The 14,011-nt window shown below is 39.7% G+C and overlaps 1 protein-coding gene across 1 annotated transcript in view; it reads left to right on the forward strand.

Annotated features, from left to right (window-relative positions):
* Window positions 1-442: 442 nt before the first annotated feature.
* The window catches only part of LOC119334399 (myosin-8-like), a 24,782-nt gene continuing 11,213 nt past the window's right edge, over window positions 443-14,011 (forward strand). The window contains exons 1-23 of the mRNA XM_037606979.1: window positions 443-763; window positions 1,995-2,123; window positions 2,411-2,554; window positions 2,847-2,992; window positions 3,077-3,233; window positions 3,432-3,490; window positions 3,625-3,784; window positions 4,247-4,396; window positions 4,475-4,611; window positions 4,693-4,839; window positions 4,938-5,039; window positions 6,253-6,310; window positions 6,405-6,506; window positions 6,945-6,982; window positions 7,065-7,191; window positions 9,675-9,851; window positions 9,935-10,066; window positions 11,148-11,257; window positions 11,340-11,400; window positions 12,011-12,188; window positions 12,283-12,488; window positions 13,123-13,242; window positions 13,722-13,820. Coding sequence (XP_037462876.1) covers window positions 761-763; window positions 1,995-2,123; window positions 2,411-2,554; window positions 2,847-2,992; window positions 3,077-3,233; window positions 3,432-3,490; window positions 3,625-3,784; window positions 4,247-4,396; window positions 4,475-4,611; window positions 4,693-4,839; window positions 4,938-5,039; window positions 6,253-6,310; window positions 6,405-6,506; window positions 6,945-6,982; window positions 7,065-7,191; window positions 9,675-9,851; window positions 9,935-10,066; window positions 11,148-11,257; window positions 11,340-11,400; window positions 12,011-12,188; window positions 12,283-12,488; window positions 13,123-13,242; window positions 13,722-13,820 — 2,742 coding nt within the window. The 5' untranslated portion in view covers window positions 443-760. The remainder of the gene's footprint in view (window positions 764-1,994; window positions 2,124-2,410; window positions 2,555-2,846; window positions 2,993-3,076; window positions 3,234-3,431; window positions 3,491-3,624; window positions 3,785-4,246; window positions 4,397-4,474; window positions 4,612-4,692; window positions 4,840-4,937; window positions 5,040-6,252; window positions 6,311-6,404; window positions 6,507-6,944; window positions 6,983-7,064; window positions 7,192-9,674; window positions 9,852-9,934; window positions 10,067-11,147; window positions 11,258-11,339; window positions 11,401-12,010; window positions 12,189-12,282; window positions 12,489-13,122; window positions 13,243-13,721; window positions 13,821-14,011) is intronic.

Raw genomic sequence — 14,011 nt, forward strand, 5'->3', positions numbered from 1 at the left:
TAGTGGGCCCCATGGGCCTCCTCTGGTGCACTTCTTTGGCCCAAAAAGACACCCAGGAGGCCCACTACCCAAAAAGACACCCAGGAGGTCCACTACCCAAAAATCACCAAAAAAATCATCAAAATTTATTAGCAATTTTATATTATTTTTTGGGACTAACCTATTGACATAGTGTCCAATGCAAGTTGTTATTTTCTGCTTGTTTTTACTTTGCGGATGAATACGAGGGAATTTGCGGGTTGCATAGCATACAAGCACACGTGCGAAACATCGAACTCGGCCGGGCTGCTAGTAGACTGCTCGGTCGCCGCACGTGCCCCCCTCGACTGGTGAGGCGAAGCGAAGAAGAGGTCGAGACATGGGCCAAAAGGTTAATTAGGGGAGGATCTCCCCTCTGATTGGCTGCATTCTTCATTCGACAGTACCCCACTTTCCACGCTACTCGTACCAAAGAAGAAAAAAAAAGCCTGTCACGGCCTCAGTCGTCGTCTCGTCTCTACACCCAAACACGCCGCCTCCACCGTGCTCCGTCCACCTCGCGCGCCACCTGCTCCTCCCAGCGCGCCGCCTCCTGCTTCCCCCAGAGCTCGCCTCCCTCCCTGCTGACCCTTCCCGCCCCCACCGTCCACACGCACACCTCCCCGGTGCGCCGCCCTCCGTCAACGACGACGTCATTGACGGCAGGGCGGTGATCCAGCGGCGACGGCGACCGTGACCGCATGATCGAGCGGCGATATTGACGAGGATTTCGGCGGCACACATGGTATGTTGCTTCTGTTCTGTGCGAGCGGCGATCAGCGAATTCGAGCCCCGATCTGGATCAGTCCTGCAGGGTCCGGGATCGGGGTTCCACGGTGGTCTGGACAATCTGATAACCGTGCTTGTATGCTTCAAGAGGAAGAAGGCACCAACAGTGCATTTTCTGATACATATGTTTCATCTTATGATGGTCTGATATCACACTAGCTGCTGGTTTGGTATGAATTTTCTGGTTTTTTTGGCTGTAATAGCTTAAAAACAGAGCGAGTGGGTTCAGTGTAGAACTGAAATGCTTGAATCAGATGCAGATTGCAGTAGCTCTTACTTTAGTTTGATCCAGTCGGTAACTGATTACTGATGGGTAAGCTTCGGCCCCTGTTGGTGTTGCCCCTGCGCCCAATTGGGTAACATCTCCGTATCCTCAGTTTGTCAAATGTATTGAAGATTTGACGCATCACTTCGTCCCTTGCCCAAGTCAGCTCGAACATCACACATTGTACCTGGCACACATCCCACACACACTGGTCCTAGCTAACATTTTCCCAGGCCTCGACTGCCAGCTCAAGGATGCTCTTACATGCATCTCAATTGGCCTCCCAACTACTCCACCTTAACCCAAACTACGAGTGCCAAAAAGATGAAACAATGCGCAGCAGCCACAAAGAACTGGCATTTCGTCAACCTCAACAAGGGACAAATCCCTGAAGCTGGTTCCTACTCCACTTTGGGCAGTTGACTAGTTAAGTCTTACGAGTACAATGTCATTTAGCAGAAATGTTCTCTTTAGGACTCTACATAGGGAATTGAGCCTAATGGCACCGACATAGGGGTTATATGATATTACTGACTAGCATCACTTGAGAAAATTAGGATCTGTACTCACTTTTCTGTTCCTCGTCTTGAATCAATGTCCACCTAAATAATGGGATAATGTATAATGATGCTTTCTGAATTTTTTTTCATTTCCAATTTACGTTTTATTCTTTGATGAATGAACTTAGGTTGTGTATTTTGTAATTACTAGTTGTAACACTGACACAATGGGCTGTAGCATTTGGTATTCCATAACTGCTCGACTCTCTGTTTGTCAGTAATGTTGCTCCAGGGTTGTGATCATTCGTTGATATTTTGGCTTGTTATTATTATTATTTTCAGTTTTTCATTCAGTCAGCTAACAATGTCATTTGTTCACAATGCCATGCCCTCCTCACGCGTTTATGAATATTCAATTGTAGGCATCCATGGGCCGCTTTACAGTGGGTTCTCATGTTTGGGTCGAGGATGCTGATGTGGCTTGGATTGATGGTCTGGTGGAGGAGGTCCATGGGGATGAATTAATAATAAACTGCACTTCTGGGAAGAAGGTACTCTCAGTTTCTCGATAACTTGCATTCTTCCTTGAAAATTAGAATTTAAGAATGTGTATAAACCAAATGTGGATCATTTGTACTCATGCTACCAGGGCTATTGCATTTTTCTCCTGAAATATTTGTTAAATCTCAGTTAATCATTATTTAGCTTCCAACTGTGAATTTGCTAGTGCCAGAATCCTATGCCTGTAGCTTTTAATTGTAAGTTAATGCACTGAAAGAAATTCCTAACTAAAATCTAACATTTGTGCACTTACTCTCAAGTTTTTATCTTATTACAGGTTACTGCCAATGTGTCAAGTGTCTATCCTAAGGATGTAGAAGTAAAACGCTGTGGTGTTGAGGATATGACAAGGCTAGCTTATCTGCATGAACCAGGAGTTCTCCGGAACTTGAAGTCAAGATATGGAATGAATGAAATATACGTGCGTTGGGTGGTGCAGCATATGATTTCTTCTTATGCTATTGATATTTGATAATGCACACATTTTCTCTAGGCTGGTAGTTGAATTATCTGATGAATTTACACCTGTACAATTGTCAGTTCTTATGTTTTGTAGTCTACAAGATTCCACTTGTGTAGTTGAGTTTACCATTTAGTGTTTGTAGTTTGTACAATTATGGAACTTGGAATTTATCAACACTATTTATGTTTGACCTGCTCTAATTGTTTGTTGTTAATATGGTAACATTTAATTGATTAAACTGTTCTTCCAGACTTATACTGGGAACATATTGATAGCTGTAAATCCGTTTCAAAGACTTCCTCACCTTTATAATGATCATATGATGGAAATGTACAAAGGAGCCGAATTTGGTGAGCTGAGTCCCCATCCTTTTGCCATGGCAGACCATGCATATAGGTGTGTTTTCAGAAAACAATGAGCTTTTGAGTTTTTTTTGTGTGCTGGAATTTGTATATATATATTAATATACCCATGGTGCAGGCTTATGATGAATTATGGTACCAGTCAAGCCATTTTGGTGAGTGGCGAAAGTGGAGCTGGTAAGACAGAAAGCACTAAAATGCTTATGCAATATCTTGCTTTTATGGGTGGCAAAGTTGAATCTGATGGAAGGTCAGTGCAACAACAAGTGCTGGAGGTGAGGCCCTCATTATTGCTCTATTTCTCTTAAACAACCATGAAATAGTGGATACGTGGATTATGGGCTATCATTTTTGACTATTTTGTAATCCATCCCTTCATTCTTCAGGACTGCATCAAATTCGTATTTCATTAATTAAAGATAATGTTATATCACTGACTTATGTTTTCCAATTTACCTGTTCGATTACCACAGTCCAATCCTGTTCTCGAGGCATTTGGAAATGCAAAAACAGTCAGGAATAATAATTCGAGGTAATTAACTAAAATGGAACTATGATTCTGTTACTTTACCTTGTTTTCCTTGATAGTGTTTGTGTATTTAGCAGAAGTTTACGTTTTTCTTCTTACAATATGGCTCTACACATTTCTTGTGCCTCATAATGCAGTCGTTTCGGCAAATTTGTTGAGCTTCAGTTTGATCAGAATGGGAAGATCTCAGGAGCTGCTATAAGGACTTACCTTTTGGAAAGATCTCGTGTCTGTCAAATATCTGACCCAGAAAGAAATTATCACTGCTTTTACATGCTATGTGCTGCACCACCAGAGGTAACATGGCTGACACGATCAAATTAATGTGTAGGATACTGTAACTGAAATGTGGAATCACTATATTTTCTAACTTTCTGCATGCCATCATAAGGGGTGCTTTTATGATATGATACCAATATGTTTCTGGATAACCTGTGTAAGAGAAAACTGCAAACTGGGTACAAACATACCATCTGTACATAATCTGTGCCATCAGAGATACCGCGTTATACACTTAGTCAGTTGAGATGCCACATTATTAAATTACTTTCTCTGTAGGAAATAGTTCTTTGCTATTAAGTTCTTCAGGCATTTAACGGCAAGCATAAATAAAATATATAATACACTGTGTTGGTATTGCCTCTTATTTGCTTTACTTGTTTTAGGGTAGCCATTATGATTTGTGCTCTTAGTTACCATTTTTATCTTGTTGGGCGAAAACTACAACTTCTGATCTGTACTCAAATACTTGTGTTTCAGGACCGTGAGAGATATAAATTGGGAGATGCCTCATTGTTTCACTATCTCAATCAGTCTAACTGCATTAAGCTTGATGGAATGGATGATTCTTCAGAATATATAGCAACCAGGAGAGCCATGGATATTGTAGGCATTAGTTCTGATGAGCAGGTAGCCCAAGGTTTTGTTTGAAACTAGCTTAGTTCATCAGAAAGGTCATCTTTGCTTAGGATTTCTGTTGCATCGCAGGATGCCATATTCAGAGTTGTAGCTGCTATTCTTCATCTGGGCAATGTGGAATTTTCAGAAGGGAGCGAAGCAGATTCTTCTGTACCCAAAGATGACAAATCCCAGTTCCATCTCCGGACAGCTGCGGAGCTTTTCATGTAATACTCCTGGTCCAGGGTTCTGTCCACAGTATTTTTCGGTCATCTTTGACATGACATGCATTTTGCAACACTCTGCAGGTGTGATGAAAAGTCTCTGGAGGAATCTTTATGTAAGCGTGTTATGGTAACACGTGGTGAGAGCATTGTAAGAAACTTGGATTCACGAGCAGCAGCTCTTAGTAGAGATGCATTGGCCAGAATGGTTTACTCCCGTTTGTTTGATTGGTAAGTTTCAAAACATTGGTGTAGAAGGTACTTGTCATGTTGCCACCTATTATGTCACTGCCATTGCCAGAACAATAACTTTCACTTCTGTTCTTTAGGCTTGTGAATAAGATCAATACTACAATAGGACAGGATCCTACTTCAAAGCTTTTGATAGGTGTGCTGGATATTTATGGATTTGAAAGTTTCAAGACAAACAGGTACTTGTATGGAATGCTTTTGCATTTGGTCCTGTTTTAGGCTCAGTTTGCGGTTGCTGAACTGTGTCGTGCTGAACTTGTTAAAATCTATTGTTGGAAAATGGCCGCAAGAATAAACATAATTTGGTTAGCCAACATAAAATATGCAAAAACTGGTTAGTCTAATAAGATTATCACATCCACCACTATGCTAAATGCAGTCTTAATCTTAATAAAACAACAAATTAGAGTAATAAAACAATAAATTAGAGTATTTGCTGCAAAGAAATATTTGTTTTATTCGTTGAGTTCCTTTCAGTCAGCAGGAACGTCATTGTATAAATATCTCATTAACTTCACTGCTTAGGTTGTACTTCAAATATCTCATTAACTTCACTGCTTAGGCTGTACTTCTGCAAAGCAGAGAAACTTGGCTTATTCCACCAAATGAGATATAGCTATTATGTTAAACGTATGCAGTGACTTATATATGCAGAATCAGAATCATAGTTAAGATTTCAAGACGGTTTTTACTGTAAAACATTACCCCTAAGAGGAAAACCTTGATGGACTAAACATTGTGTAGCTAACATTAATGAGGACATCATGTAGGCTGGAAGTTATATGCGTTCTTTTTTTTGCAGTTATATGGATGTTCTGTTGCAACTGGTAGTAGCAACACGACAACAGGGTTGCTAATATAGTATTGGCATTTTTAGAAAGATCTCATTATTGGATGGTAGCATTCACATCTTTGCATGTTGTTGCTACAAGCTGCTATATAGTCAATTGCTCAGTTGCACAGAAACATGCTGCTGCTACGAAAGATTGAGTGTGATTTTGCGATTATGCTTTGACCGGGTATCTGTATTACGAAACTGAACCAGCACTGGTTAGATTTATTGATGGCGTTTATTGGGCAAGAAAGAGCTCCCATTTGATTGCTGTAAAAAGTAGAAAATGATGTGTGTCTCGGTACAAATAGTAGACATGGCATGTGCCTCAGAGGAAACTTGTGAAAGCACGTGAACATGGAAGAAAAATAGGGAAGCGTGCTTTTGCTTTTAGGCATGAAAATACAATAGCGTAGAGATAAGTCACTATAATATCTTCAACTCGATGCTATCTGCAGAATAATTCTCTAATTAGTAATTACTACCAGTTGACATGAAACTATCTACTCATGATATGGGGGATGATACCTTCTGTATGTTGATATTTTGCTATGCCACAGTTTCGAGCAGTTCTGTATCAACTTAACTAATGAGAAGCTCCAGCAACACTTTAATCAGGTTAGGGAGTTGAGGTCTAACTGATGAAATGTTCTACTTATGTTATATTATGGTCATTAAGTTTTACACTAATTCTACAATTTTCTGTGAGCAGCATGTTTTCAAGATGGAGCAAGAAGAATATACAAAAGAAGAGATTGATTGGAGTTACATCCAGTTTGTGGACAACCAAGAGATTCTTGATCTCATTGAGAAGGTGAACTGTTAAGTATACTAGTTGTACTACTGTAGTTGTGTAGTTTCTCTCTTGCATATGGTGTTACTTGCATTTTTGCCATACTCTTGTACATGTGCATATCCCGGCCTTTTGGCCCAATAATAAATAATTTAAGGCCCAGTTGCTACAACATTTGGTGTTTGTTGCAACATATCTTCCTATTATCTATATACACTTTCCTATATTAATAGTTTGCACTTGGCACACACTAACCTCTCATTTTGACCCTTTTTTTCTATATAGAAGTAAAACCCAGAACTGGATGTGAAATTGGCTTTTGGTCAGAATTAGTAAACAGACTAGAACATCTCAGTTATATGCATATCTTGTGATTACATATAATCCATTGATCGGTTCCAATGAGGTTGAGCCATGCTATGAAATATCATGTCTGATTTCTGATTTCCTGCAATGCAGAAACCAGGGGGGATAATTGCTCTACTGGATGAGACTTGGTATGTACAAGTACTGGTGTAGGTTCCTTTTCTGTTTGATTATTATCTGATTCTTTCTAACATCCCTTATCTTATACTTCAGCATGTTGCGAAATTCAAACCATGAGACGTTCGCTGAAAAGCTATATCAAAAATTCAAGGACAATCCACACTTCAGCAGGCCAAAATTTTCACGGTCTGATTTTACTATTCATCACTATGCGGGAAATGTAAGTGTCAAATTTCTCAAGTCTGTCTTAGTGAATAGACAGTTGTGTAGAACACATGTTGGATTTTGTACTGCTGATGCATTCGTCGTAGTGAGTAGTGACAGCAAAACAGGGAATCTCAGACTATACCAGTTTGAATGAAATATAGCTCAAAATCAGTTGGAGCTCTACATAATCAAGAGCCAACAACAAATAAACATACTTCTGCCCTATAATGGGATTTGTATTTTTAAACATTGATTAAACAAGAATTTATCAAATTGAACTCCCAAAGCTTGATGTCTGCTAAAGAAAGTTTTGTGTGCTGCCCTCTGGTATATTGAGTTACATTGTTGGATTATAAAACATGGTGAATGCCAAATAACCGTCTAATTTTACACGGAGATTCGTGTGATTTTTTCTTTTTTGGGGTTTCTGTTTGTTCCTTGTTGCACGTTTTACGCCTTTCTTACTTTCTTTTATAGGTTTCCATTTTTTTTTGTTTTCCATTAGTGGAACTACAGTTGCATGTTCGTCGGCTCCGTGTGCAACTGTCGTTTCTGGTTTTTCCCATTCCTTGGTACACGTTTTACGCCTTCTTTATCATTTTTTCTACTTTTTTTTTCTGCCCAGAACTACGGTGCACGCCCGTCTGGCCGCGCAGAACTACACTTGCACGCCCGTCATCCCCACGCAACTAAAGTTGCACGTCCGCTGCCCACACGCAACTACAGTTGCACGCCCGCTGCCCACACGCAACTACTGTTGCACGCCCGCGTACAACTGAATTGCATGCGCCACACTCCACGCGCCTGGTGTTTCTTTTTTATTTTTGCTTTCTATTTTATTTCACTGTGGACACGACACCAACGCGCAGATGCAACCAATTTTTTGGTTGATTTTTTTTTTTGAAAATTTCCTATCAGTTGCACACCGGCCCCTACAGGCTAGTCTACTAAGTAGGCTTCAACATGCTGAAGCCTGCCCTCCAATAAATCAAACTTTTCTACTAATACCATTCTTGCTCAGCCCATCAGACCAGCTCTCAGCCCGTGCAGTATGCCATGCCATCCACGGCTCCACACACGCACAACCGCCAGTAGGAGTGAACGCGGTGATTGAACAGGAAGCTCCAACCCTAACGAGCGGACGCGGGGCAAGCTGCAGTCGACGACTGGCGAGGCAGCGCCACTGGTTGCCCTGTCCGGTGGGGAGTGTTGCACGCCCACACGCTTGCGCCCGCGCCCGTGCACTCAGTAGTGAGCCTGGGACTGCGGCGCCCGCGCCCACACACCGACGGCCGAATCTCTAACTAGTTCATGAACTGTTAATTGACGTTCAATGCAACTTATTTGTAGATTTACAAAAATGAAGAGAAAGAATATGAATATGCACAATTTTTATATGAGTAGCTCAAGCAGTCCTCCTGTCGAACCTGAAGCTGCCCCAGTTAATTTTAAGTCAACTACTGCAAGCTTTGCAAAGGAATAATCAAAATATTTGGACAAAAGGATTAAGCAGATATTGGCTAGTTTGCTAGACAGATTTAAATGTTGATTGGAAATTTGGTAAATTTTCAAAACATTCAGATTTCTTTAGTAAATACTATATGTTCCAGGTAGTAATGTGGGAAAGTTTGAGCCTATTTGGATAAAAGGATTAGCATATAATGGCTATTTTACTAGACAGATTCAAATTTTGGTTTAAAATTTAATATTTCCATCCAGAAAAATTCCAGCAAATACTACATGTTTCTAATAGTATATTCTGGGAATTTTTGAGCTTATTTGGACAACATTGGAGGTAATGGTTGTTTTCCTTCAAAAAGGCGTTCAGTTTTCCCGCCGTTAACTTTGAGCCCACCCTCCATTTTCTTCCTAGCTTCATCATTGCTGGCCCCTTCACGTACAGTTGCACGAGGCGCACCCTGCGCGCAATTGCAAGTGCACCAACATGCGTGCAACAAGGGTTTTTCTTTTTCACCGCGTGCTGCGGGCATGACTTCTTATTTCCTATTTTTTTTTCACTTGCAACTGAAAAAAGTAAAACATAAAATACAAAAATTAATTTTAAAAACATGCTGATGTCTGCCGTCTTAGACTTAACCAAGTCTAAGTCGACTGAGCTTTAGTCACACCCTGTTTTATTATCAATCTAATGAAACTAATTTGGTGTTGTAGATGTTAATATTTTTTTAGACTTGTTCAATTTTCTTTTTACTAACAAAGCTAGAACTTCAATTAATTTGGAACAGAGGGAGTATTTGTGATAGTACGCTGACCACCTTTTCCAGTCATATATGTCTTCATCTCTTTTCGCTTGGACACCAACTATAATATAATCAATGCTGTAAAAAGAAGAACTCCCCCAAAACAATCATACAACGTAGAATCTGTACTTACACTGTGATGGATTAGTCAGTTGGGCAAGGTAGTGCCACCACATCTGAGTCTCTACAGTTGAGATTGACACGCTTATGTAATAAGAACTTTTTCCTTTTGCAGGTTACATACCAAACGGATCTATTCTTAGATAAGAACATAGATTATGCTGTCAACGAGCATCAAGATTTGTTACATGCTTCTACATCTCCATTTGTTTCAAGTCTTTTTCCTCCTTCTGAAGAATCGACTAAATCGAATAAATCCACAAAGTTCACATCAATAGGTTCGAGCTTTAAGGTAAAGAAGTCATTGCTTGTTTTATTTCAGCCTGTACTAGATTTGTTATGACAATTTATATTTTTTTATCTGTAACATAACAGCAACAATTACAAGGTTTGTTAGAAACTCTCAGCTCAACAGAACCACATTACATGCGCTGCATAAAGCCTAATAATGTTCTCAAGCCAGCAATTTTTGAGAACAGTAATGTTCTCCAGCAACTTCGATGTGGGGTAAGAAATTAATACTGTTTTTAGTTATTTACTGGAAGTATGTACTTGGATTATTTTTCTTTTCTTACTGCAGTGTACACACTGATATTTGTAGAAGGTCCAAGAGAACATTAAGACAATCTTTTTATGTATACAAGTATTCCATACCATTGGCCGACCTGGAAATGAATCAAAGGGTTACTAACTTGCAAATTTCACTAGATTGCAGTTAACTTAAATTATAGCAAAAGCAAATTACACCACTGACACAAACACCAATATTAATATAGAAATGAAAATAGACAAATGCTATGAAAGGATGTATTCTATCTAGGCAGATACCGATTAAGTAAGATTCGATCTATCAAAGCTTGTGACATGTCTCCACTCTACATTGGCACCAACTTCCTCTGTTAGTCACCCCCGCCCTTTATTGTAGCACTGCCAACTTCCTCTGTCAGTCACCATGTCCACAAAAGGCACCACAGCAGCTATGCATATATACATATACTGGTCTTGTTCCGGAAAGAATTAAAAACAAATCCCCATCGACATCACTAACAAAAGCTGGGTAGTGGCTACCATCCATCCCGAAATCTTCTATGTGGTGTAGAAGTATACATTCGGTGTAGCTGTTCTTTTCACAAACATAAATACAACTTCTATCATTGAATAGGAGGAAAGGTGGAGAACCAAGAGGAAGCATAAGCACCGACATTGGAAGAGTTGAAGGAAGGTGCAACTAACTGGCACACTATGTTGGCCAGAGCCTGGGGGAGGGAGTGGCTACCCTTGCAGCCTAGCAAGGTCGGGATTGAGGATTTTCAGCTGCTGCATTGTGTTATTGTGTGGTACATGCGGGAGAGTGGGCAGTGAGAGTTGAGGCATTACTTATTGGGAATGAGAAGTAACAGTGCACTCGCTTGGGAAGGTGGCTTAGTGCAGGCCTAGGGTTTCTGGGAGGTTGTGCTTCACAAATTTGGGCCAATTATGAAAACTTTGCTATCGACCCCCATTGGGGCCACTTTGCCAAAATTTGGGCCTTCTGCAGTTTTCTAAGAGCTAGCGTTTTGAGAGTGACGCTGTTATATTTTGTATACAGGGGGTGCTAGAGGCAATAAGAATAAGCTGTCTAGGATATCCGACAAGGCGGACTTTTGAAGAATTTGTTGATCGCTTTAGTGTTTTACGACCAGAAGTTCTTGGTTTATGGTAATTCTAAGGTGTTTTGATTCGTGTTTTCGGATTTTTTTTCTTTGTGTTTAAGCACTCTAAACTAATCCTTTATTGGCAGTTATGATGAAGTTACTGCCACAAACATGGTCCTTGAGAAAGTAAATCTCACAGGTTATCAGGTGACTACTAAGTACTGAAACAAGTGGTGGTAATGTGTCCAGTTTAATCCATATCCTGTTCCAGCTGTACAAGATTAGTCTTTCTTTGGCTTCTCAGATGTTTTCCTCTAATGTCAAGGCCGCAATTTATTTCCTATTTTCCATATTGTAAACATGCCAGTCAGATAATCAGTTTAAGTTGCATCTTGCATGGTCTATCTGTATATATGTTCGCGAACTTAACCTTTACGCGGGTTACTGCAAATGCCTAAAATAATAGAGTAGTAATATATGTTGTAGATATCATATTATTCTATCACAGAGGTTACTCTTTTGGAGCAGTGTTATTGTAGTTTCTTAGTTGAATGCAAACCAGACTTGGCCAAAGCCATTTCAGACACAGGATCTTGTGGTACTACGATAAAATTATTACCAAGCATCCCAGAAAGGTTGAATCACTGACCACAGAGTTTCATGCATATTCTGTCAATAGATCCATCAAATTTATTGGTAGGATGAACAATGCGGTATCACATCCCTATCTGCACAAATTATTTCTTCTATACTTCTAATGCTGATGTTGGTTTTAATTCCTTTTGGTTTATCCTATGGTCTGATGTCCAATCTACAGCTAGGGAAAACAAAAGTGTTTCTGCGTGCTGGCCAGATGGCTGAATTAGATGCTCGGAGGACTGAGGTCTTGAGCTATTCTGCTAGTAAAATCCAGCGAAAAGTTCGGTCGTTCCTGGCTCGCAGAAATTTCATTCAACTGCGAATGTCTTCTGTTCAGCTTCAGGCAATGTGCAGAGGTAATTTTCCTTTGATTTATGTGGCAAATAGTATCACATTTCAGCATTTGATTTTTCTGTGGAGATAATGACTTTTGAGCTGTGATAACTGAAGGACAAATTGCAAGGCATTATTATGAAGATCTCCGTAGGAAGGCTGCTTCATTAAAAATTCAGACCTACTATCGTATGCACTTTGCAAGGAAAAACTACAAAGCTCTCTATTCTGCATCAACTACTATACAATCAGGTCTACGTGGTATGGCTGCTCGCAACGAATTCCATTCCCGTGAGCAAACAAAAGCGGCAGTGATTATTCAGGTGTGTTTTCGGGTCTCATGTTATCGTGGGTAATAAGATCTTCAGAATAGAATGGTCAAGTTTCTTTGGCTACTCAAACTCATGTAGTGCTCTTTGTAGTAAAATTTTCAGATCATAATTCTAATACGGCCTAGATATTACGGTGTTGGTTTTTCAGTATCCAAAATCTTTGTTACCTTAAGTTGTATTCGTGGCACTTGTACTCCCAACAAAACATGCATATTTAGGTGATATGTTAAATGCCACATTGGATGAACTATAACTTTGTCTAATTGGAAGTACTCTACACATTCATGCAACCACATCTTACTAATGTGAGATATTGAACGTAGTAGATGAAATAACTGTTAGCTAGTAAAATACATGAATCCTTTTTTTTCTGAATGGAAAACTGTAAAGGAGGCCCATGAATCATGGTTCTTTTGTTCATGTTAAACAAATTAAACCTTCCTGCCATTTGTCTTAATTGCCATAATATTCTCCCATTTCCAATATCTCTTCTTCAAGTGTGTATCTATCTTGGTGATATACTCAAGCCTATGCATATGTATATCTCCCTTTCTTACCATTCACTCTTAACCTCATATATGTTACACTATCTTAACTTTAATCTCAATGATTTCGTCCACCGCAGAGTTGCTGCCGTAGTGATTTAGCAAGCTCACGGTATATGGGCTTAAAGAAGGCAGCGATCACAACCCAATGTGCTTGGAGAGGAAGGGTGGCCAGAAGAGAACTTAGAAAACTTAAAATGGTAGGAAAAAATGTCCCGACTATCCTTATCTTTCATTGCCCGTTGTTATAGTATTATTTGATTCATTAGTAATGTGCCATAAGAGATCAATTATCTCTAGTGACATGCGGTGCTGTCACTGTCATTGTGAATTGCTGTTGGTCACAGGAAGTTCAAAACTTGGTCAATTCATAATGTAGCAATGCTATTTGAAAATTTGAAACGTAACCGGTGCTACTAGAACTTATAGCTTCATTAATTTATGTTGAACATTCTCCAATTGTATATTCTACCTTAGATTACCTCCTATAGATGAAAAATATCACCATGCTAGCTTAAACGTTGTTCCTAAAACCCTGTTACCTGCAAGCTCACTTAATGTCCAATATGTCCACAGCTGTCACACTTCTGGTACTCTGGAAGTCTGGATCATCAATGAGCGCATATATAAGGGTTTAATACATGCTCTATTGACATGATTTCTTCTTTATTATTTTTAGGCTGCAAAAGAAAGTGGTGCTCTGCAAGCTGCAAAGAATAAGTTAGAGAAGCAAGTTGAGGAGCTCACTTGGCGGTTGCAACTGGAGAAACGCATGAGGGTAAACTACTGGATTACTGTACTTTACTGTCTTACTATTTATGTTGCACAGGCCTATGTTTGATAAAGTATTTGCTATTATGTCATGCATACTGGATTGTTATTCTTCTCAATAAGCTATTATCAGTGTTTCCATCTCCAAATGGAAGAAACTGATGTCTTGCTATTATCAGCTGACACACTTTTTTCCGA

Source organism: Triticum dicoccoides, chromosome 1B, assembly GCF_002162155.2.
Source record: "Triticum dicoccoides isolate Atlit2015 ecotype Zavitan chromosome 1B, WEW_v2.0, whole genome shotgun sequence".
In the NCBI taxonomy this organism is placed as follows: Eukaryota; Viridiplantae; Streptophyta; class Magnoliopsida; order Poales; family Poaceae; genus Triticum; species Triticum dicoccoides.